This window comes from Apostichopus japonicus, chromosome 10 (genome assembly GCF_037975245.1).
Source record: "Apostichopus japonicus isolate 1M-3 chromosome 10, ASM3797524v1, whole genome shotgun sequence".
Classification (NCBI taxonomy): Eukaryota; Metazoa; Echinodermata; class Holothuroidea; order Aspidochirotida; family Stichopodidae; genus Apostichopus; species Apostichopus japonicus.
The window spans coordinates 19,487,116-19,513,794 of NC_092570.1; the positions used below are offsets into that span (position 1 = coordinate 19,487,116).

Here is a 26,679-nt window from a genome sequence, read left to right on the forward strand (position 1 = left end):
GTCTGCAACTATTCCATACCACATGTAATGCTGTATATGCATCATTAGAAATGGAATAACGTATAATTTTGATTAGCACTAATATGGTGGGGCTGGGTCATCAATCTGTCCCCTTCCCCACCTCCAACGCCAGTCAACATTCAGTCGGTAGATTTTGTCAATATTCAACATTATTTATTAGCACAACGTGGCATTTAACCTAATAAAAGACCTAATTTATAGTCTAATATGCCTCGGATGCAGCATTTAAATGTCTTAACTTTGACATTATTTGGAGGGAGAACCCCTAACCCTCCTACAAGGGTAGCAACCCTACAAACCCTACAGCCACATCCCCCTTTTGAAAAAGTGTTTCATCCACCTACAGCACGCCCATAAAGGTTCATCATGCCCAAACCAAATGCAGATGGGGTAATTTTGGAATCCCCCTCCCCCCCCACACACCTTTGATATTTTGTGCAGGTCTTGAATGAATAATGTTTGGCTGTCCTGTTTAGTGTTGATATAAACCAAAAGAATTTAACTCAGATACTCTACTTTTATGATGGTCACTCATGCGCCAACTGCAAAAAGCATTTTACTATACGCTTGAAATATTTTACCACATGAGACGTACATGCTAACGTATGAACAACACACTTGAACGTCTTGTGATTATCCAGAGAGTCATAACTACCAGGAATGTAAGTTTCAATACTTATAGTGGTTTTAAGCATGCTAGGGCACAACACTGAAGACCTTACAAACACAAATTGGTACATATACTCAAAATTTCATTCAAGCAGTTTGTAATTAAGATGACTTCTCGTGTTTCCAACCCACTGGCAGTGGCGGCGGAACCGGGGGGGCTTGGGGGGGCTCAGCCCCCCAATGAAAAAGTTGAGGGGGCAAATACATGATAAGCCCCCCCAATATTTACCAAGGCTCCGAAACGTGCATCTGCCCATTTTTCAATGCATACTTGCAGGCTTGGAGTAATCGTAATCAGTAATCGTAATCGATTACATTTTTTGAAGTAATCGTAATCGTAATCGATTACTTTTGTGAAAATTACAAAGTAATCGTAATCGTAATCGATTACAAGTCCGTTTATCCGTTTATCTGCAAACAAGTCCGTTTATCCGTTTATCTGCAAATTAGCAAGGCCCGGAAAGGGTCATTTTCTGCAATCTAGGGAGTATCTTTACTCAAAATTTTTCTGTACGCTCCGCGCCAACCTGTGGTGGCACTCCGCTTAGATAGTGTCGAAAGCGCCCCTACAGACCATTCTTGCCCCCCCTGACCAATACCCCTAGCTCCGCCACTGCCCTTACTACACTCAAAAACGTCTTTGTGAGTACACTACAAGTAATTAATAGCTACTCTCTTAAAACACCATCGAATATACAAATTACAATGTTTTACAACTTTTACGGGCAATCTGAGAAATTGCAGGCTTGAGACCCATATTTTAGGGCTAGATATTCGCAGTATAAAACACTCGGGAAGTGCCGTTTCCGGCCATCTGGGGGTTTGAAAACCCATTTTTTTTTTTTACGCTCCGCGCCAACCGATGGTGGCGCTCCGCTTAGATAGTCTCCACACATTAGCCCCCCCAATAATTTTCCCGTTCCCCCGTGGCTGCCCGCTGGCTATCTTGACCTAATTTAACTTAATTATAGCCATTAACCTGAAAAAGATCAATTGGACAAACTTTTTCTTTTTGTAAAAATGTGCAGTTGTTTGAGCTAAAACATGCTTAATTCATGGTTGTTTTGACAACACTGGGCAGAAAAATCTGTAGAAACACACAAAATGCAATCCTTAATTAATTTACTCATTAATGTTTGCGGGCTAAACAATGTAGTTCTTAATCAATCGTGCGCTGAACTAACTTGACAGATATTTTTTTTCAGCTAAAAAGATTCAATAAATTGCTTTAAAAGTTGATTCTCCATTTACAATGTAACAGTGGGAGTTATGGATGGCTTCCATCTTTGGCTGATACTTGACGTTTTCTTGCGTTTTCAATGACTCACGTTTAACCATCTGTGTCCAAAACAGCTGCTACACTTCCAACTGGTAAAGACTCAAAGGATATATTTGAAATGCATTTTTGCTGTTGCCAAACCTATAAAAATGTTTAATGCTCAATTAGAATGTAATAAAGCATGTATATCCAATCTGTTGGTGTTTCATTTTCTTTGTGGCCTGATATAGTTGACTTCTTTGCTTGGACATAATTCCCCCCTCCCCTCCCCTCCCCTCCCTCCCCCTCCTCCTCCCTGTCCTACCATAACAGGTAACTCACAACATAATGAAACTTGTTTGCTACTGCGCCAAATTGAGTAGGAACTTTGGTGCATGGATAAAGCACAGTACGTAACATAGGAGCCAGGGTAATTGTATGCGTAACGTACACTACTTGGATATATAATTAGGATGATGCTGAGTCCCAATGGAAATTAAGATTGGCAAAAGTGTTAACCTAATAAATGAAATATTTCATATGCAGTAGTGGATCCACAATTTCTCAAAAAGGGGTGAGGTCGAGGTGCCATTACTCACTAAAATGGTGCATGTTTAAGAAAACCACATTAATGAGTGAATGATTGGCTAAAGGTGATTCTTAGTATGTTAAAATGTAATATTATTGAAATGTTAGTCACTAATTGCAACTTCACGTCTATAAGATGCAGTCATAATCAGTGAAGCTTTGAACATTTCCCAGAGATATAATATTCAGCCTCGCTGCAGGCCTTATAAACATGACAGAGTAAATAAATGCCTAAAGAAATGGTTTCCTAGTTTATCACAACAAAACCCTTAACCCCAAAGTTGGTAATTAACCTTATGAATATTTTATATTATGATCAGCCTCATCCCACATGCTATTTCAAATCTTACTTTAAACCACATTCAAACCATCTTTTTTTATATTCAGTACTTTTAAGTGTTTTGAGTTTTTAATATACATGTACGAAAAGTGCATAAGCTTCCCTGAGACCTCTACTAGTCTGTTACAGCTTTCATATTGTTCTTAACCTGTAACACTTATTTATAGAAATGTCCTTGCACCGGTATTGCAGAATTAAGTCATCCAAGCGCACAGCTTGTGCAAAGGGCTTTGGTGAACTAACTGGTCGATTCACCTCCCCTGCTAATGCTAGGCGCAAGCCTCTGATCATGATGATGTTTTTAATATCTCTTTCTTCGCATCCATATGTGCCAGTGGTACGTATATCCTACGACTGCCGATACGGCGTTAAGCGATACAATCTTCTCATATATATCCAAGTGTTGAATGAGCTCTCAGCAACCGCAAAACAAGGAACGTTGTTTGGAACAACCAGTGTGAAGTGGATTTATTAGAAATCTTCAGAGACTAAATGGGGTGTGAATAGAAATTGTGATTTTATAATAAATTAGAGAATCGAAAACATTTTTGGGGATTTATTCTGAAGTAGTGGCATAGATATACACCCTTGAGATGAGATTTTCTTTAGCCAACATCTGAGCATAATATCATACTACTTTCTAATTGTCATTTGATGTCTAAAATTCATATCCCTTTTTATTCTATATGCTATATGACTTTGACAATATGCAAACGTTGGAGTATGTAGTTGTCCATAATGGAATGTAAGCATACATACCAATGTGGCAGCAACAGAAGTATGTAATCAAAATGAAATTCAATATCTACCACATGCTGATAGTCAAATCAGTGGTGTTGTGTATGTATGGATTGAGGGAGAGGGGGGGGTGGTGGAGGGGAGGAGTTAAAATAAAACACTTTCAGTTTCCTTTACCTTACATGTAGCCCCAACCCTAAAATATCTTCTATGATTTCTTCTCTTCGATGGAAAGTATGAAGGAAAGGGAGTTAATATTCGGTAGGTGGAATCAAGCAATCTGGATAGCCCTAAAAATTGAGGAAAATACAGGGAAAAATTTAACATATGGAAAACACAGTGAATTAATTCAAGGATGGCTTTGAACAGACTTTTAGTGAAATACAAATGCCAAGAGAAAGAGACAATTTTGAATAATATAAGTTTAGCTTTCTATTTATTTTGGATTTCAAGAAAAAGAAAGAATTTCTCAAAATGTTCGCTAACCTACTTGGGTCGGGCCACAAACCTCTATGGAGCTGTCAGAGGCGAATCAAGAATTATTTAAAGGAGGGGATAAGCCTCAGGGATATTTGAGCCTCAGCCCTATGTAGTGGGTCTGGGGTCCTCCTTCCCCCTGATAACAATGGAAGTTTAGATGTCTAATGGTGCATTATGAGACATACTTAGACAATAAACTAGGCCTTAATGTTAGCTCTAAATGCAAGGTTATGCTCATATATAATCTTGATTAAATCACATGAGGTTGAAAAGGGGGAGGGAGGGGGGGGGGGTGGGAGTAAATGAAAACCCAACTGAACCATTTCCACTGGTTGACAATATGGGAGGTGGACAGGGGTCACAGCCCACTGTGACTTATCAATTTTCATCTAAAATAAAATTCATCATTAACCATATTTTTGTTAAAAAATGTAAAAGTTGCATTCTTGAGTAATGCTGAGTTGGCTGGTTAAACTTTAGAACCAAATACAAAAAAGCTGCGTTCGGTAAGTTTTATCTCTCTCAAACTAAAGTGGTATTGGAATGCAATCTGCACTCGTACAAATTAGATGTAAATGCACTGTAACTTACAGACCTGAAATTTTCTTGAAATCACCCTCCGTCAAATAAATTGAAAGAAATACCAGAAATGAATAAAAACTGTCGTGTATTTTTATGTACAAAAAAATCTATATATATTTGCTCAATATCTTGTCGTCTATCACTTACACAATGAACTGGACATATCTGAAATAATTGCAACTGTCATAGATTAATTATTCGAAACTAAAACTAAACAAAGAAATAGGTTTCAATATAAAGTTACATTAGCCCTAAACCAATTGGCTATAATTAAGCAACCATGTAACAAAGAAAATGACATTTATAGCTAAGATTTTTAAATGATGGCCTCTCCTCAGGAGAATTTTAACATTCTTTAGAATTTATGCCCAAAATACTTGAATTGGATAACGCAGTATGGTCATTACCATCATCATAATAACATGTGGCAACTGTGTATACAGAGCGCCCTCTATAATCAATTTGCCATCTTAGTACTCATGGCTGTAAAATTTAAAATTCCGAAACTGGTTGTTAAACGATTAAGAAAAACTATTCTTTACTGCCAACATATAGATATATGTTAAGCTTGGCTAAACCGAGACCATACAATTCTGTTTCTTAATTTACACCCAAGCTTTATAATACTTAATATTCAAGAAACCACTTCATAAAGTTTGCCTTTCTCATTCTGTAAGTGTAATTATGTGGTGCCATCATACATATATTACAACAAAAAAAGACATAAAAACAAGTTAAACAGAAGTATAAAAACTCAAGTAAGAAAGAACAATGTAAACAAGCACCAAAAATGAAGAAGGGGAAATAATATGCAATAACACAGAAACTAAATTAGCTTGCATTTGTCACTGCATTTCAGTCCTGCATTCAAATCAAATATTTTTTTTATCGCCTAATCATATTTTAATTTGCATCCACAGGACTTGAAAATGTACATATTGGAAAGAAATGGGATGGGATGTATATATATATAGTACAGTAGATAATGTTTGACTAAATGTTCAACTTCCAAGAATGAGAACAGAATAAGGGAGTACGGCAGTTGTGTGAAGACAGGTGCAAGAGGCAAACGAAAGGATGTAACAAAAAGATATAAATCCATTTTGAAAGAGGAAAGAAATTATGGTAATTACTTTACATCATAATTACAAACCCGGTGAACTACCAACTGAAATATCCAACCATCAGTCAATAGATTATTTATCCCGAGGTCACCGTTTAGAATCTTAATCATGAGGTCACAGCCTAGAATCCTGTTCCAGCCAATCATGTCTTTGCACTTTCGATAATCCAGGTCAAGTCACAGCTGCTACCATATCAGAGTTGGATGTTAATTCCAAATTTTTGGGTTAAACTACTGATATTACCATTAAATTAAACACTTTATAACTAATTGGGTGTGGATACTTTCAATGACCTCACATGACTCCATTTCTTAGGTCACCCCACTCACTTTACTCTTTGTTCCATTATAGTAAATATTTATCAAAATCCTGGTCAACTGCCATCGATTCAAAATCCACCGCCATATTTAATGAGTTCCTCAAACTTTACCACCTGATATGGCTTAAGTTTGTCAACTGTGTAAAGTTCACAGAGAGAATGTAGAGACTTGCATATCACTTCAAAGTAAATGTCGGAAGGTTACTAATTTTTTCAACCCTTTTCAACCATTCCATGCAGTCACCATTCTGGAAAATGGAACAGACCTTGGGAGAAGGTCAGGAGGATCATCTTAGTGAACTCACCTTTTATTACACTCACGTGATACATGTGCGTTCATTAATTTCGGTATTGATGATTCCTCATACTTTGCCCAATACCTCGGACAATCAGGGGTAACCAAAATACCTAAAAATTATTTGTGTTTATAGTTATCATTGTGCAGAACAAGCAATCTGCTGCATCATGGACAGCAATTTAATCCAGGAATTCCTTCCACCTTCTTAAACAAGAAGCAACCTCTTTTCCGACTATTTTTTGCAGATGGACAGACAATGTAGGGTCCTGCTGTCCCGTACGGTTTTGTCTAAACATTTCTGATTTTCACTTACGTAACGATTCAGTTCTTCTTGTTCATGAAAAAGAGCTGTAACCTTCACAACCAAACACAATGTTTCTGTAATTCAGAGGAGTCAGTCTGCAGCTGCAACTGAGTGATGCACTACAGTTTACATGGCAAAAGACTCCCCCCTACCCCCTACCCCAATCTCCTGCCTTTGCATTGTGGTAGGGGCTACAATGCATTTGGACTTTGTCTGAAATGTCATATATCTCATTTTCTAAACTTACATCAGCATCCAGGTGGATTTACAAAATCACGAATAAATGGCCGGATTTTAACAAACAAATTTTTGGCAGAAAACTTTCCTGATGGTCATCTGGCCATTTGCCAGTCCAATCTGAGCACAATATGGTCAATTGTTGATTGCAACAGACCTTCAACTTTTCTGATCTTGTAAGCCATATTGCCATTTTCACTTCAAACCTAGTACCATTTCCATGTAAGGGTACCCTTTCACACAAAGCAGAGAGGGAGGAGAGGGGGTAACCCCTTAAACTAAGTCCCCTGGCAATGACGACTTTTTTGCTTGTCTGTAGATAAAATATGGTATCCCTACATAGTGATACACTATCTATCATTATTAATATACATGAAACATCTATGCTATCATATAGGCCATAACAACTCCATTGTTGATACATGAACGCTGCTGAAACATGCTGTGTTTGATTAGATGTCCTCTTAAACATTGTAACTCAATTGATTACACTTCAAGGTCAATTTCAAGATGAAGGAAAGAACAAGGGAGATGCATGGCAGGGAGATTAAGATCATTTACAAGCCTTCGGCGGTAAATGGCAAAATCTGTCCTCAGCTGCCAACTTGCCGTCACCCACAATGTGATATTTCAAACTGCACAGCACCACACCCATACCCATACCCTTCCCATACCACAGCATATATGCTGACCCAGTGTATATATCACTGTATTAGCCCTTCTCTACTGATATTAGCTGTAACACAACATATCCTACAAACTGATCCGACCATTGAACGATTCCTGGTAACAGCATATGTCATGGGAGTTAATTTGTTCAGAAATCATTAAAACACCAATCGCACAGTAGTTCCTGCTTTTTCCTGTCTGCCCAATTACTCAATTAACTCATTATGTATTTGTGCATCTCCACCACAGTAATCTGTGACGTAGAGAGAGGAGACAGAACATGATAGCAGTTACTAATTAACCTACATGGTTTTCTGTTTGTTGCTGATCCACATAAAACTAATACAAATTCTCCTTCTTTTTTGCAATTAGATTTTTCTTGAGCCCTTTGAAATCGTACTTTTGACGATGTTGATATCGTCTGAGATACAGTATATAAAAATATGAACTAATGATATATAAACTATGTATCACACACATTGTAATAGACTTTATATGTTAATACTATACAACTATCACATTAATGAATTTTAACTACACACGTATATAATCTATACCGGTATTGAGTCCATCAATCAGAAGGCTTCTAATATAAGAGGCAATTCTTAAAGTAGTTTTACAGTTTATAAGTGAATCGAGATATTAGCATGAAATATTAACATGACACATCATTTTGATTTGATATCCATGCATGATAAGCTTGCATGAACATTAATGGATTACATCAAAGCCCAATTGTTCAGACAATTAATAGGCAGGCATATGTTGCTTACTTCCATGCCTGTGTCTCCAGAATACCTATAGTTACGTATACCCCAACCACCTGCCACAGCCACTACAATAAAGCTGTGGTGAAGAAGAAAGATGTTTGGAAACAAAATTCCACTTTCCTATTTTACATGAAACAGGTAACAACCTTGTCCATGGAAGACTCTGCTCTGTCATCATTTGCATAGTTACCTTTGTTTGAATTGACCATGGACACTTTGATTGCTGGTGAGTCTTAGACTAGGTTTTTTCAGTCAATTGCATTTGTGGTCAGAAGAATGTCTGTAAGAATCCACATAGACTTATCTTATTTGTCATTCTCAATTACTTTATGGCTATAATCAACTCAACAGTCAAATTATTACTAAACATTTGACATTCATTTTAAATTCCTAAACTACTTTGCTGCCCTCTTTCATCTACTGCCCTCTAAGCATCTACTGCCCTCTAAGCATCTACTGCCCTCTAAGATACCTAGTTTACAACTGTACCCTTCTACTCTGGCTGCCCTTTATTACTTTGCTGCTCTCTTCAACAGATAAGGAACAATTCATAACCCTAAGAGCAACTTTCTTGTACTAATTATCTGCACCTAAATTTGAGGCAACCAGTACACAATAAAGTATCATGATTGCCTCCAAACACTATCAGTCTACAGATTGCTTTAAATTTCCATAAGTACTTTGCTACCAGTTTCTGACCACTCAATACTATTCTGAATGTTATATATGACAATAAAGTTTCTCATAGATAGGGCAATGGCTTTGAGGTTGCATGGCAGTAAAATGCATACTGACCTTTGTACATGTGTGACCATTCAGGTTTCAAAGAATATATATATACCAACCTAGTCATGTATACCAACATATAAGACTTTTCAAGTCCATCAATTTTAACAACAATGTAGCTCATTTATCAATCATCTGCACATTGCTTGGTACATGATACTAAGCTATTAACACCTAAATTTAAAAAGACAAAATAGTTAATACTGACTGTAAGATAATTGGATGGAAATGCAATATTTAAAATTCTTTTTAAAACACTTTTATTCACTAGTAAGTTAATCAACCAAGATTTCTTTCTAAACATTTTCACACCAAGATCTATAAAGATGGTTATGTTAAGTTTTGGTTCACTTGGAAGTTTTCCTTCTTTTTTGAAATTTTTATATATTTTTTTATACTTTTTATATGGACAGTGAAGGGGAGGGACTCCTGTAACATGAGGTCCCTCACAGCACACATCCAAATACAATATTAAATATTTCTAGAAATGAATTACATTATGGATGTCATCTGTACATCAATAGAAGCAGTAATGTGATTTGCAGTTTGACAACATAAGCAGTTACTAAATTTGTATTTGAGCTATTTAGAGCAACTGATTGCCTGGTATGTTAAATGCTGGTTATTAAGTATAACTAGCATTACACATACATAGTGTTTTGGCCACTACATTCAATCAAGTTTAATATTACTTTGTTTCATTTGAGACTTGTGCAATATTTCTTCTGAACACGATGTGCTAGTTATAGCTCACAATTTGAACTTTCTGGAATATGTTTGACAATAAGCATAATGTATTAGCCCTTGACTCATTTATGCAAAGTAGGTTAGGCTTAGAGGATGAAACAGTGATATATATGCCTAGGATTAACTTATCATCGTTTGGTTTCAGAAACAGATCAGACTTTATCTAGGACGTGCAAGCATCAGTTGTCACACTTAATCAGTACAGCAGGTTCTCTCTTTTAATACTCAATCTTACTCAACTTTATAACCATGTTGTGACCTCCTTCTTTTCCGTAAATAAAGAACTCATTGACATGTTCATCAGTTCTTTTCTTTTTAAGTCACACACCGGCAGAAACCAAGACGAGACAAATTACCTCGACAAATACTTTGCAATCCTTCTTCCATCTCATGTCTGACAATTTCTGAGTCAAAACTTAAAAGCTTCCCTAATGTCGAGTGTCAGAAGAAATAAAAGTGGTTAACTACAAGGTTGACAAGCAATTTGCAGAGAGATTCAGAGAGTAGCGTATGAATTAGACAAACCTAATCGGAGCTCTCGATATGACCGATCTGGCTATAACACAATCCAATATGGAAGCCATTGACTGACTTTGTACACAGCCGGTCTCTCAGATTGACTTGATAAATTACAGTTATTTGCTTTTTAATATCCTGAACTGTGCAACCAATTTAACCTAATTTACTAATAAGAAAGGTTTGTTGTATCTATGACAGTGAAACTCAAATCAAACAGAGGGTGAAGGTAAGACAGGGAGGAACATAGGGTTAGATTGAGGGGGAGAACATGGGGCACTGAATTCTAAAACATCACTCCTAAATCATCAAGTGGAATATATTGTTAAATAGATCCACTGGAGATATTCCATATTTGTTTGAATTCTTTAGCAACTACTAACCTATTAAATATACCAATTTTATAAATCCCAACAAATCAAGGATAAAAAAAAAACATGACAACCATTGATCAACTTCAATACTGTAGAACAAATCAACTTAAGAAATTTCAAAATATTTATATGCAATTTAAACTAAAGTTTGTTGCAACAGAATCCCATTTTTCGAAGGAAAACAAAAAATTTGGGGGTGCAGCAAACCTTTCATAAATTTGACCAAGTAATGAAATGAATGTTTCAAAGATTGAGTGGAACATGAAGGAAATACTTATTTTACACATTTCTAAATCGAAAGTAATCCACACTTTAAAGTGATAATTGCAACACCTAAAACTCAGCAGAAATGTAACAGGGATAACAAAGAGAGAGTTAGTGACACAGCATTTGTTAGATATGCTAAAGTGGTCACTAAGCCTCAACAATCAAGCTTTTCAGCATGATTTCTTTTAGGTTTTGGAATACTAATATTTATGGTATTAATATTTTTTTGAAAAACTGTGTTCACATGTTAACATGACGACATACACTGAGCAAAGCAGTTTTTACAGCATTTTGATAAAATTACGAGTTCAACCTCATGTGATACCGAGAAATTGCGTTTTTTTCCGGGTATAAACCAAGCGCGGTCTTACCAGGTTGAACCCATAATGCTACATTGGATGGTACTGTTGTTTACTCTTCAGTCTCTTTAAGATTTAGCTATTCAATGAGAGAGGAATTATAAATCTCTTAGAAATTAGAAAAACTCATCAGTGGAACTTGAATACATTTAATCTCATTCTTTGTTTGGATGATGCAACACAACAAAGCAACAGGCATTTACAATCTTGAAAAATTACCGACACTTAAACTGAGACCTACCACACTGTCATATACCAGTGATTCCTAGCCTAGCCTACTTTGCATAAAATAAACTGAGCTGAAAGTGATTGTTTTTAAGTAGTAGGGGTTGTACAGGAAAGCTTAAATGTGCCTTTTGTTGGATAAAAGTCGACAATTTCATTGACCTTGTAGAAGAACACTTCTTGAGTAATTTAAGTAAATCTTGCGATAAGTGGAGGACAATGGTTACACTAAGTCACCAGCTATAATAGAGTCCAAAATGTGTGAATCTATACAATACAACAAAATAAGATGAAAAAAAAACAAACTATATATCATAACACACAATATTCAAAAGATAACTTTCAGATGGTATTAATTCATACTCACAAATTATCCCTGAGTAGTTTATAATTTCTGCATTAAAGTCAACATTTTTACTCCCTTTCATTTTTATCAACCTTCATACTTTTTTATTGATGAAATGTTTCTGTAGTAAATTACTCTGAGGTATTTAGATGGTGGTATGTTGCTGAAGGCTCATAATATTTATGTTTCTATTGATACCCGGTTTTAAAGTTAACACATTTTCAAAGAACAAAATCCGTTCCAAAAGTTTCAATACGAAAACATCCGACAACTCGAATGGAAGTTGCACACACTGAGATGGCTGTAAGAGAATACGCAAAAGCAGTATCATAAAGAAACATGCTGTGGGCACAAAGATGCTGTGTAAACACTGTATGATCAGCAATAAATTTATCTGAAGCTGTTTGGATGTATCATGTGGCAAAAAACTCCTTGAGTAACAAATAATAATACAATAACATTCATTTTCTCAGTCTGCTCTCAACTTTGCAGTCATGACCCTCTCTTCCTAAATAGAAATAAGTCTCCACCCCTCCCCCCCCCCACATCTTTCACTCTTCTACTGTACCCCTTTACCACTTCCTAAAACATTAGACTCACACAAGCTCTTTCTTTTTATATCTTGCAAAGATGTCATATGAAATCATGTGTCAGTATAAACTACAAAACATTTTATGATGTTTGACAAATGAGCAGGACTGTGATCTATAGTACTACCACTTTGTGTTTCGTTTTCAAACAAAATACTTTTCATGTTTTCCCACAAATGAAATAACAGAACCGTGACTAAGAAATTGTAAAGCAAAAGTTCAATTTCTACAGTATTCCTGCAGTCACTAGTAACTTTGTCTGTCACAGTTCTACGCTTTCAGCTCTCTTGATGACTTAACGATGATTTCTTTAGGAATCATTTTACCAAAGAGCAAATTTAAAACACAGAGTCCTTGTCCCAATTGTGCCATTCCTGACCAGCTCATATATTATGTTTTGACCAACATAATTATCTCTTAAAATATGCTAGAATGACCAATATGGTCAAACAAGGGGCCAAATTTTATAACCAAGACAATACCACAATCATCATGGACAGTCTATGCTAAACAGAAATGACGAAGAAGACACTAATTGCTGATATAAAGCAAACTTGGAACTTCTTGTACAACTTTTGGATAATTTCAAGAAATTTTAACATGTTTTTTGCAAACATAAAATTAGTGGTAGTACCATGATCATGAGAGGCTATGAGTGGCTTTATTTATGACTAGTAATTAACTCTGACAACAGGGAGAAATCCTTTCAACAATTGAACCACAAAATCTCAGAATTCATCAAACCTCCAAAAAAAAGTCATATTTTATCCATTTTAGGTCAACAAAATTTTGAGGGTATCGGACCTCACGTTAGACCAAAATGTCACTTCCTCGTCTCTCTGTGAATGTTAATCTGTCATCTGAGTGGCTTTCAATGTGACAGTTTGAGTTACACCACTGAGGAGGGCCAAACTAAGACCACGGACAGACTGATGTAGTAACTATTGTGGAAATGCTGTTAAAGTGCAAAAGAGACTTTTATGTGTTAAGTTCTAAAGTTCAATACACATCTGTATATAATGGTGCATTTTGTTTGAAATGAATGTTCAAGGGAAATATTATAGAGGACATAAGGTTTTACTTTTCATAATGTGATTGCTTTCTTATTGCAATTTCTATGCACTCACAACAATTGAATGCATACATTTCTTCAACCAAAAGTCTTCCAGTTATACAGGCCAAAGTCCTGAAATTTGCTAAACAATGTGCTAAACTTCAAAAATTAACAAATTTTCTGTGGCAAAATAAATTGGAAAGGAAGATAATTAGAAACTTTAGTACACGAAAGGAATATTTTGATTCACATCAGGGCTCGCATTACATTTCTGGGTGAACAAGGGGATCTTGTATTTCCAAATTTATTGAAAGTATTATTACTTCATCTTGTTACCTTTGTGCGTAGTTGAAATAAACAATGTACTTCAGCTGAAGTGATTGGTTTTGATACCTTTACCAATGTGATATTGTGTAAGAGTCCTGATCTCTCATTGTGACATAAAGCTAGCTTTCTTTAATACTGGTGTCTATAATTTATAGGTTAATGAGTAACTTTCATCTATAGAGTCTAGTTTATATCTCTCTTCATCCAGTCACGCACTTAGCATTCTTTCTTAGTGTCTATTTTTCCACCTGAGATATGAATACTTATCTATGGACTAAAGCCATCCCTACTAATCCAGTAACATCCAACTGACATTCCTACCTGGTCTATGTGTTTTCAGCCTGAGTAACAACCTATATATCTGGAGTCTAGCCAACCCTCCACCTCCTGGTCCAGTGACAGACAACTGGCATTCTTCACTGGTGTATGTAATTTTCACTAGATAAGCGTCTTTCAACGGTATCAAATCATGCCTTCAACGTACCCAGAAATCTACAGCTAACGTTCTCCACTGGTGTCTGTATCCTACACGCCAGTAACATTGATATAGCGTCCAGTTTATGCCTCTTCATCCAGTGATATATCGCTGACATTAATTGTTCATGCTGAAGAACTATTGTCATTCATCATTATCTCATAACACACAGTTGCTATTTTTAGGTGGTTCTTTACTGCTACATAGGTAACAGTCATCTAGAGTAGATAGGTGGGCCACATGTGGCCCGCAGGCCCTGTGTCACCCACCTATATACTCTAGATGACTCTAAAGAACCAAATGAAAATGGTAAAAAGAAGTCCTTTTTATTCAGCCCACTGTGGCCCACAAGATCAATTGTTCCCCCACTCCTGATCTAGAGAGCCATTCAATTCCTCCTCCTCACCCAGTGACCTACAGCTAAAAATGTATCTTTAATCTCCAGCATGAATAAGGTTCATGGTTTGAAAACTGCTTGGAAACAAAGATATCGTGTGCAATCGCACGGTCTGTGTACACACCACGAAGAGTCTTACAGCCATTTCACAGAAAACAGTCTTTGAGGAGAGCGGTTTCAATTTCATCTTTCCTCTATTTTACTGTGTCTGATTAGAATCTAGATTCCTGTGATTTCATTACTCTTGGCAGTTTTTCACACGTAAACGTCTCCGGTCGTGGTGTTACAACAGCTGTCATTTCGTGCATACCTGTATGGCAATCTTGCCTGGTTACACATGGATGGGTTTAGACAAACCCTGTGGATTTACCTCTAAAAATAAAAAATCTGTGCTTCTGCTGGATGGGAATATTAAATGTAAAAAATGAGTTTTCAGTTTCCAGAGAGAGGGTAATAAAATTTTACCCCTGCTCCCTCAGGTCAAGTCTTTTTACTTCCATTTCTTTCAGAGAGTAAAAAAGAGGAGGATGCAATTTATCCAATCATATCAGATCGTGGCCATCCCAGATGTCAAAACATATCCGTTGCATAGCTAAAGTTAATTACCTGACTCTTCCCTAACTTTACCTTTCTTGAAATGTTGTCACAGCTTTCATCAATATGGATTTTGTAATCGATATTGCAATGCTTAATTGTAACTTACTTGCATTACCATTCCTTGAAACCAAAAGTATGAACAAGATTTAAAAAAAAAAAATTAAAGTATGTTTTTTTTAACAGGAAGATGAGAGGATATTAACAGCTTTGTTAGAATCTTAATCATATTGGTTGTATAACAAGACTAGCAACTGGATTCTGTTACGCAGCTGCTGTCAACGCACAGTAAAACACTATGAAAGTTCACAAGGGTGCTGAGAATGTGGGGAGACAGGTAAGCGAGGATGCAAGTCGATATTGCCCGTTCAATAAAGACTTCAAGAGGAACAATGAGCAACCGTTCTGAGTACTTATACAGTACCAGGGAATAATTTATCCGGGATCGCATAGCAAAACCCTATGCAAAAAGGTCAAATTGGTTTACAAGTCCAAGATGTAAAGTAGTTTTCTTTACATAGGAACCACAGTATTTAATAGGAGACAAATTCATAGCCTTCAAAACCACTACAGAAAATCTGAACACTAAATTATTCTCTGTGTAGTACTATCCATTATTAATCACTATTCCCGACTTTCCGCTCGCTAGAGGTGACTCCGGCCTGCACGGTGGGTGCAACTCTTGTCACATGTTTGTCTGTCGACTGGTGGCTATGTATAGAATGGAAGTGTGACAGATTCAATGCTGAGATGTACAGATAGCCAGCATAAACTGAGCCAATACATAGACATGAAAATCCACTACTCTTTGTAGAGCTAGACTCTCAATCTGCTGAGAAGAGTGCTCCAGTGTGGAGATAATTTGGTCAGCCACAGACTTACACACAAGGTTAAAGGTGGAACATTGAATAAACTTTAGATTCTTTAATATTATCATCATAACTGAATGATTTGTAGCATTTTGCTAAAAAAAAGGCGGAAAAATTTCACTTTTACACTTTACAACCTTCACTCCATTTGTCAATGGAAATGTCTGGATTTGTAACCAGGCTTCACTCTGGAATTGTGAAGAAGACTGCCCCTAGATAACAATTTTGTCGGCCAAAGACTTACCCACAAGGTGGACCATTGAATAAGTTTTAAATGTTCTAAAATATGACCAAGGATTAAACTAATAAAACTGAATGATTTTTTAAGCATTCTGCTAAAGTTGGGAATTAAATTTAATATGTTAAAAAAAAATACTTTAATACTTTCTTTAATCCATTTGTCAATGTGAAACTTCTATACTTCCACCACTGCACAAACTCTGTGGTAAATGAATGGAAAGTACTTTCGACATACAGGTAAACTGTGTCAGTGGTGCTAATGTAACACTCGTAAATAATATCAAAACTACACCTGTTTGGATTAACAATACTTGTTCGAGACATGGAATGGGGAAACCGGTTGCTGTTCAAGAAAACGAGACCATAAACATCATAAAACCGATGGACAAACGTTCGTCAGAGATAGACGATAACGAACGACCATCATATCAAATGTTCCCTAGTACCCGACAGGTTTAGATTTACTGTCTTGGTGAAAAAAAACCTGGAAGTTCATACAGGAATTTTTGGCATCAGAAAGAGAAATGGCAATGTTTTTTTGTTGTTTGTTGTAGGAGATGATAACTTGATATAAAATCCTAGAGAGAGCCATCATCATCCGTCTAGCGGTTCTCCGAGGTATACCATGGTTACTTCTGTGTTACCGTACACTGCAGATACTGCTGGATACAGCTTCTCTTTGGGAAGACCTCGGAATGCCACGCCTAGACACTCGTAACCTTTCTCGAATGCTAGGTAGTTGTCCTCCATGTCTAGAATCACCCTGATCTTGTCTCCGACCTGTGTAGACAGTAGAACAAAAACAGATTTAGATAATAATAATAATAATAATTATAATAAATGAGACTTATATAGCACCATATCAGTCACTGCTCAAGGCGCTTTACAAAGAAAGAAAGCAAATTAATTTACAAAAGAACAAGTGACAAAATGGGTCTTTGGTAAACTTTTGAAAGTAGAAAGTTTAATGCATGTTCGAATGTGATCTGGTAACTTGTTCCATATACAAGATCCCTCAAAGCTTACTGGTTTCACTATTTAGGAGCAACGTGACGATACTAACATGTCTCCGATTAGGTTAACTTAATACAATCATGAATCACCATAGTGAAAATGTCAGACAATTTTTCAATCAGTTCAAATTTAAAGTACACACATTTTGATCTCCTATCTATCTCTTCAAGTGACATTAATAATCAACCACTAAATTCCATCTTATTCTTTCAGTTCAAACTATACAGCTATAAGTTATATTAGTCAAATACCATTTGCCTGGAATGTCTGATATGTCGTCTTAGAACCACTGTTAGCAACTAGCAACTAATCAAGTTGGAGTAACAAGTATGTTGCCATCTTTATTCCACGATCTTAAATATTCCATATTTTCTGTTTATTCTGCGTGATGGAAACTTTAATACAAGATATCAGAAGGCTTAAAAAATAAGGTTTAAGTCCATTCAGTGTGATACATGTAAAACATTTAACATTAAATGTAACAGGAAAGGTACTGTACTTGGAATAAACTGACATATCGTGTTTGATGCGGTATGTAAAGTGACACTTGACTATACCCATTACACAGATGTTAATGTATAGGAAGTTACACCAGGAAGTTCCTCCTCTGGTTGTGTCATGTCGACCCCGGGAGGAGGGGGGGGGGAGAAGATTGCAAATGGATAGGGGTAATTGGGGTTGGGGATTATTGTACATGAGTTTTATGTACTTATCTTGCTTTTATATTAAAGAATATGAGCAAAATACTTTTCTTAATTAATTGTCACTTTATCATATGAGAAAGTGTCCTTAATGTAAGCATAGGGTACGCCACCAAGCAGGGTTCAAGACTCTTGTAACTAAAGGTAATTAACTCTCGATCTGTACCAATCGTATATTCTTATTGTCCATGGCTAATTTACAATTCACAATGCCGTTATTTTTCTAGAAGCTTTGGGGTTCTGATGCCTCCGACAATTCACAGTATCCCCTCTTGACAATTTAAGTAGCTGACAAACAACTTGTTAGAAGATGATAAACAGGACTTGACCAAAGAGATGAGGGGGAAAAAAACATGGATATGCGTTAATTATACCTCCATCGGCACTAGGTCTGGGAGTGGTATGACTAGCATAGCAACATCACAGTCGTAAAAGGAGACTGTGTGTAGATGTGCCCAGGCAATTACCCACTATAAGATATACTTAAAACTCATGAATCTGGTTCAATTGAGAGAAAACAAAATCTTGCAAGATACATCCTTCCACTCTGAGATTTAATGCCTACTTTCTGATTTCCCCAGACTGGTTGCCTCAGCCGCACCATTCAACTAAGCAATAGAGTGTATCTTGTAACCATAACATACTTTAGTGATCCTACAATTTCAGTCAAATTGTATAACATTAATGTAAACAGATACTAGCTAGATAATGTATGCAGTACAAGTAAAAGGTGGGGGGGAGGAGGAAGTTATCACACATGAACCAGTTGTCAATACTTCCACGCCTTGTGCACTCAAGTATCTAGTGTGTGATTCTGTACCGTGTGGATGCTTTGTAGGATGTGCAGTACATATTTCTTAACCCAAAAACAAGTAACTGTCTTGTTTAGGAAAGTTCAAAGTTTAAGAAATGAGTGTCCTATTTTACTTTCTTGTCTTCCTAGCATAAGCAGTACACTGTAGTTGTTAATATTCCTTGAAAGGTGCATACAGCTGACTGCTCATTTCACAGTGATCGTAATACCTTATTGCAAGGCTTTAAATGCAAATTAGGCTAGGCCTAGTTGTAAGAGTGGCACTATGAGAGTGACATGAGGCCCTTGGTTACATTTTGACCTTTATTTGAAGGTTTTGACTTCTGTTCTTGACTTTCCGCTCTTGGAATACTGAAGTGGATTCACATAATCAAGTACAGAGTTATTCCAAGCTTCTCTCTCAGAGTTATTATGCAGTGCAGTGGTGATAAGCGGAGTCTTCCGTGGATTTGGTATTTCTGGTTTGTGAACTTGGGAAAAGGGGCTTCTTTCTGTTCTTCACTTGGTTTCAAAACAACTTTGTTTGTCATGGCTGCAATGCAGTGATGTCAAATGGGGTGCCTTTGCCTACCTCAGTATTTGAGAAAGTGGTCAGATACTGTGGCATACACTCTTGTCCTTCGGATGTGGACGTTAAATGGCGGTCTTGGAAGCAGGAATGGGAGCAAATTCACACCCCTGCCTCGTTATCCTCTGAACACTTAACGAAAAGAGAAGGCTTGAAATAAGCCAGTGTTCATCCACGATCTAACACGGATAGGGTCTCAAATAAGCTACTGTAAGGATTCCTGATCCTTGGGTCTCTAAACTAAAAACTAAACTAAGTGGTTATCAGACTGGGACATACCTCACACAAACATACAAAACCTACCACCATCATGGCATATCTATTCTTTCTGCCATCAGCAAGGCATAAAAACTCAGACTTTAAAAATCTGTTGTGATACGAAGAGGAGGACAAACTCTGCTTGAAATACTTGCATGGTGCATGGTGCAATAGAACTATAAATGCAATAATTACCAGCTGCTTGACAGAATGCTTTGAAACTTCAAAAGGCAATATGACTGTCATAACTAGATCTCTAATTTTGACATTTCATATCTCCAGGTGAATGTTTCTACCCAGCTAATTTCATTTTCACACAGGTTTGATCTTATCACACTCAGCAATGTGGAGATCTTGTGTTGGCATTGACACACTTCTCAGAAATATTAACACTGGTTGACTGTACCATGAAGATTCCAGCTATTGAAATAGCACTTATTGTACCAGCCATTGTAAAGAGGATCCTACAATGAAATTCTACTTATATAACAATATCTTCTATATACTTCATTCAGCTTTTGGTATTAACTAATCCTTCAAGTAGTTTTTGAGTTAGCCAATTTTACCAAAATTAGTGAACAACTATCAAAATAAGATTGGAATGTATTGATTAGGTCTTAGACACCATCGTCAATATTTTCACCAAATGAACGTCATAATGAGCAAGTCATCCATGAATTAAAAGTTTGGCCCAGAATATTTTATTGCACAGACATTTTCGAAGTAGCCAGGTATCAAACACATTTCAAAGCAAACTTTTCTTCAATAGTTATGAAATGAAATTAGACTCAGTAAAGCTAATGATATGTACAATATAATGGAATTTTAATACTAAAGAGGATAATAAAAGTTGACCAAAATTAATTCAAAATGCTAAAAGATCCAAGTTTGATTGAACACATACTGCCAGGTTTAGTTTGTCTGGCATGCAACCCTCTTGCAGATACACAACCTTAATGAACGTACATGACAGTCTAGAATGCTTAAAGGATATTAATGTATGTACAGTGACAATGTACACAACACTGCTCTAATGTGGTGTAAAATGTTTACAGAATGTGCTAAATTTACTCTGTCTTCAGGATGTCCTTGTTTATAATGAACGCTGATGTCATAATGGTGTAATTCCTTTGAAAGTTAATGATCAATAAGACTGTTATGTCTCCCTAGCACACTTAAATGAATCTATTAAAGTTTAATTTTGGTTTGAGATTGAACATGTTTGATTAAGTTTGGACTTGAGGGCATCAAACTTGGGATAACTTTTATAGAGATGATGTTAGCCTAGTTTAGTCTCTGTGTATTTGTAATCATAGAAGATATATATATATATTTAATACTTTACATTGTACAGATAGTGATTTCAAACTTGAAAACTATATTATTCAAGCTAAACTGCTGCTTTACAGGTTATAAGAGCTGGTTAAACTTGGAACCAAATTTAGAGATGACATACTGTAGTAGCCTTGTTTAATATTCTCTGTGTATTGTAGTAGTAGATGTAGACCATTCTGAACTTGTTTAATATTCTTTACAGTATGTATTGCAGACATAGATGAAGACCTTTCTGAACTTGTTTTTGATATGCTCTATGTATTGTAGAAATAGATGCAGACCATTCTGAACTTGATACTGTACACAAAGTGATTTAAAAGTTAAAAGTTATACATATAGAGCTAAATTGAAGCTTTGCAGGTTATTAGATGTCAACCTGGGACCAAAGTTACAGCTCGACAACATTATCCTTGTTATTATCTACGTATTATAGACATACAGATGCAGATATCATTTTGAAATAACTTGCTGTTGTACACAGAGTGATTTTACATAAAGCTATGTATACCAATACAACATTGGCTAAATGAATAATATATTGGTAGTACAAGGATAAATTGTAATAAGGATATTACGAAGATGTCAATACCTCCAAGGTTACCGTTAATAGGCAACAAGGACAACCACATGAGTGGTATTATGCAACTCAAAACTAATAATATTATGTCACATCTCCAAATTAGGAATGATCACATTCATTCATTCATATGTAAACAGAGTTATTCAACCATTCAATTTCAGTTCTCATGCAGTCGTATTAAAATCCTATAACAAATGGCTACTTGTACTGTAGTGAACTTGATGATAAATACAGACCTGTTAGGAATAAACTGTAAATCTGTATTTAATTCACAATTTAGGTTAAAGGTATATCGTGGTTCATGTGTTGATTTCAGACAAGTAAAAGAGGAGTGAAAATTCATACATCAGTTTTCTGTTTGATGGTCAGCATTATTATAGAATAACAACCCCATCTTTAATATGATGCTAATCAAAGATAATGCTACTTTTAAATAATATTTTTCATGTTTTGGTATGAACCCCACACTGTACTTATGGAGCTGTCTACTATTGATAAATTTTCTTTCTTATACACCCCCCTTTAAGGAACATTAGATATTAGACAATCGCAACACATTACCTCAGCTGTCAGGTGGGATTAATTGACCCAATATGGTCGATTGTGATCAATTGATCAACCTTGCCTAGTCATCCATAAACATCACTTTCAATATTTCATGCAATAACTCAATTTTTTCATGAGAAATAAAAATAGACAATTTTTTTTTTATGAAAAGACCTTCAGACTGCTATATATCATGAAAAAGAGGAGAATTTCAATTTGGAATTGGGGTGTAAGGCTCATGGAATATGATGTTCTGAGAAATACAGGTGGTAAATTACCTAAATTTGAAACGTAATGATTTTATGTGTTTGCACTGTACTGTAAGTGTTGTCTTGGCACTGGATAGTACTTAACAACACACATAACAGCAACCACATCAGTGTGCGGTTAGGTAGATGGCAAAGTGCAGATGTGGAGTGGGAGACAGGTCAGAGAGGAGCAAAGTAAATCAGTTTATACATTTAGGGCAAATACTTTGGAATACAGGTCAACATTATAGCTTTAATAACATTGATATAATCTATTCAGGAATGTGATCGCACTGTGGTGAACATTACCACATTTCACCTGCAATTTCTTGCTTTGAGATGTTAATACAACACTATATACTTACATTCTTCAATGAAGTTATTTTCAGTTTATTTGACAACATTATGTTATTTGTCAGACATGTTTTCACCTGTTTTAATATCATGTACTTTTATATGAAACCAGCTCCACCAAGATGAATTCTCATTCTATATAGATACAGAATCTAATCTAACAATAATGCTATGTATGCTAGTTACTTGTAGTGTCTTCCTAGTGGTAGATTCGAAGGAGGTGTAAGTGGGCAGTGCCCAGGGAGCGAGGGCGCAGTGCTAAAACGTTCCAATGTGTAGGTAGATGGGAAAGTGCGCGAAAGTGGGCGAAGTAAATTGCAACAACATACGGGGAGACAGATAGAGAGCTCAGTAAATAACCTTCCACAATTCTTTCCTCTTGCAACTATTAACATAAATGGCACAACACGGTGGCAAACCAGGAGCTATTAACCCGCCAGGGAAAAAGCCCCCGATTAAAATGGATACTTGGCAGGTTAGTAGAGGGTGTACAGTGTTAAAATGCTTACCGTTCTAGGCACAGTAGAGTGAGAGTGCAGAGATGTTACAAGCAAGACGCAAAGCAAAATATGAAGGATTCCCTTTTATCAAACGCACAAGTCATTAGGCATTGTGAAATTGACTGGATAAACCTCTACATCACACATTTCTTTCGACTCCAACTTAATAATTTGAATTCAGAAAAGTGGAAATTTTTCATAGCATCGAGGTTCCATTGCCTAATTCCACATGCGGGCATGTAGTGTACGACAGCGACTGCATTAACAGCCCGCATCAACTGACATCAAACACTACGCAAGTTCTTACAAGTTTAGCTGCACTGATGGTGGCTTAACCTACGTTATCTGGAGATGTTTGCTTTTAGCTAATCCAATATTTGCTCACACTTTCTATCCAATAATGACATTAAAGAGAGAGCAAATCCATGAAGAAAGACAAATCAAATCTCACTTGATGGATCTGAAGGCAGACTGAGAAGTCAAGGAGGGCATTTGAATGGTAACACAATGTGTAAATCTGACTACTAATAAGCTGTACATGTATGTACTGAAGTAAGACTATGGCATACTTCAAACAAATACATAATAATTTACAATTAGTGTGATGATTCTTAGATGAACTCTGACCTGGAGGTTGTCACCTCAGAAGATGCTACATGACAATAGCTATGAGAAAGGTTAATGGAGTCCATAGTGCTTTTATTTTGAAGAAAACAGCTTAAAGTTATACCTAGATGACATTTGACCTTAAATTCATAAACGCCCAAGTAAAGCCCAGCACATGTAAGAGACATTGTGTCAATGAAAGCTTCATGACAATTCATGAAAGTAACACTGACTTTATAGTTCAGGATGTCTTGAAATAGTAGATAAAACAGACTCTACACAGCTAACATGACTGTACTCTCCCGGTATACACTCTCATGAGCTAAAATGATCAAAAGAAAAAAAAAAAGTAATACTTAAATATAGCCTCTGAGAGCAGTTTACATCATGCATGAGAAACTCGATTCTATTTACAGGACTATGAACTTTTTCCACCATTCTTTTCTCGTATTGAATTTTGTATTTAATTCCAATCAATTTCTGGCTGCATTCGACCTATCGTCCATCACATAATCCACCGTAGCCACTGACCGCAGCTTACAAATCGTTTGTGTCCATCTCTCAGATTAATCACTTCAGTCAATTTGGAGCTATCCGCTTACGCTAGCAGCATATTTTCTCACATTTCGGTACATACACTTATGTGGGTAAAAGTGTAAGGTGGTCCGAGGAGAAATCAATCTCCGTATATCGTAACGTAACCACATGTGGAGGTGGCATATACCCGTGATTGGATTACAAATATGTGCAATGGGTATACTGTTTGGATTCCCCTCACCTCCGTAATCAAGTGGCCAGCAGAGATGAATTCAATACAAATAGAATGGAAACTAAACGATTGGTCACTGCATGGATAGATGTATACGTTGTCTTGATGAAGTTGCTGGTGTTAATTGAGGGGCTGATCTCTCCCTTTCGGGTGTCTCAGGTTCGAATTAGAAGTAGTCCAAAGATTCATTAAAGTGAGACTTTAATTGAATAAGCAAAGAAATGGCGATGAACCTCAAGTATGCGGGGACGATAATTTTCAATTACCGAGGGACTTAATGCTCTATTTCTAACACACACTGGTAATACAGATGGTAAACGTAACGAGGCAAAGCAGTGGAAGACTTCAGTTGAATGGGTGATATGGTTTGAAAGTATTATGTCCCTTTACAGTATATTTGCAGGGTAATCCCCAAAACTTACTGGTTGGGGTATTTACGAACAACAATACTTACCTGTCTCCACTCTTCATATGCACTCAAATCTTCCTAGCCTACAAGCGTAGGTAACATTTTAGCACTGCGCATACTTTAAGGTCAATGTCCACTTCTTCTCCCTTCCAAATCTACCACGCTCAAGGCTTATACAACTGTATTTTGCAAGGTAAACTTAGGGTCACAGGTCATCACAACTGTACAGATTAGATGGTGCACACTGCACAGTTAGTTATTCAAAATGTCACTATTAGGAGGCAAATATGATCAGTATGTGTAGAAAAATAGATTCCAAGATATAAATATTGTGAAAGGGAGGGGGTCGTTGTCAATTTTGTTTCCCCAAAACCTATTGGTATGGGGATTTACAAGCTACTATACTTTCCTGTCTCCTAATTTATATATGCACTTTCCTATCTACCTTCAAACTTACATGACTGGAACAATTGAGCACGGAGCCCCACCAATATTCTCTCATTTTAGGACCAGCTTTACCCAACAGAAGACCACTAAGGTGCATGTGTAGAGTTGAAGACATGTAAGGAAGGAGTAAATTCACATACCACTTATTAATGTGCAATTTGAACATTTGCTACTGTTGCAAACAAATCATGTATGTTTAAATATGTTTATTCAGCTGTGGCATAATTGTGCATTCTTCGTACATGCTGTGAATACCATCCAACATTGCAGATAAACTTCCTTCAGGCCATCTTTCCAAAGAAAAATGCACAAAGGAAAAAAGAGTGCACTATACTTCCTTTATGGAACATGTAAAAATCTTTATGATCATAAAAATATGCATCACCATGTTAAGAGTAGTGAATGAGTAGTATGGTAATTCACATTTATGGCCTCGAGCTTAAAATTGTAATGATACTTCAACAAGCGCCATGGAGTCTTGATTTCTATAATTTATTGATAAATTTTGCGGTCAGGAATGTTTACAACAAGGTCTGTGAAAATGTAGATGGAAAACGGCAAGAGTACGTCAAACTTTATAAATATCAGAACTGAAACATACTATTGCTGCACTATTGGTAACTTATTAGATTTCTTAATTTACATGTATGAAACTCAGAAATAGATTTAAACACTTGACTGATTTTAAAGTTTGGATTATTTTCTTAGGACAGATGGAATGGGACCTTCATATTTATTGAGTAAATTATTTTATTATTATTCCTTTTTTTTAAGTTTTTTTTTTTTTTACTATAGCTATGAACAAAAGATTATAATTGGTTACACTGAGAGAATGTAACAGTGTTCGTTTCTTATAAAGCTTTTCAAACATTTCCTATCATATCTTTTGAAAATCTGAAAGTTTATACAAAATATCCAGAGTTGTTGATCTTTCAGACTATAAGTGAGCAGTGACTTGAATTGATCA

General features: G+C 36.2%; 1 protein-coding gene across 1 annotated transcript in view; it reads right to left on the bottom strand.

The window, feature by feature from the left end:
- Positions 1-8,829: 8,829 nt before the first annotated feature.
- The window catches only part of LOC139975312 (F-box/SPRY domain-containing protein 1-like), a 37,594-nt gene continuing 19,744 nt past the window's right edge, over positions 8,830-26,679 (bottom strand). The window contains exon 2 of the mRNA XM_071983146.1: positions 8,830-17,343. Coding sequence (XP_071839247.1) covers positions 17,158-17,343 — 186 coding nt within the window. The 3' untranslated portion in view covers positions 8,830-17,157. The remainder of the gene's footprint in view (positions 17,344-26,679) is intronic.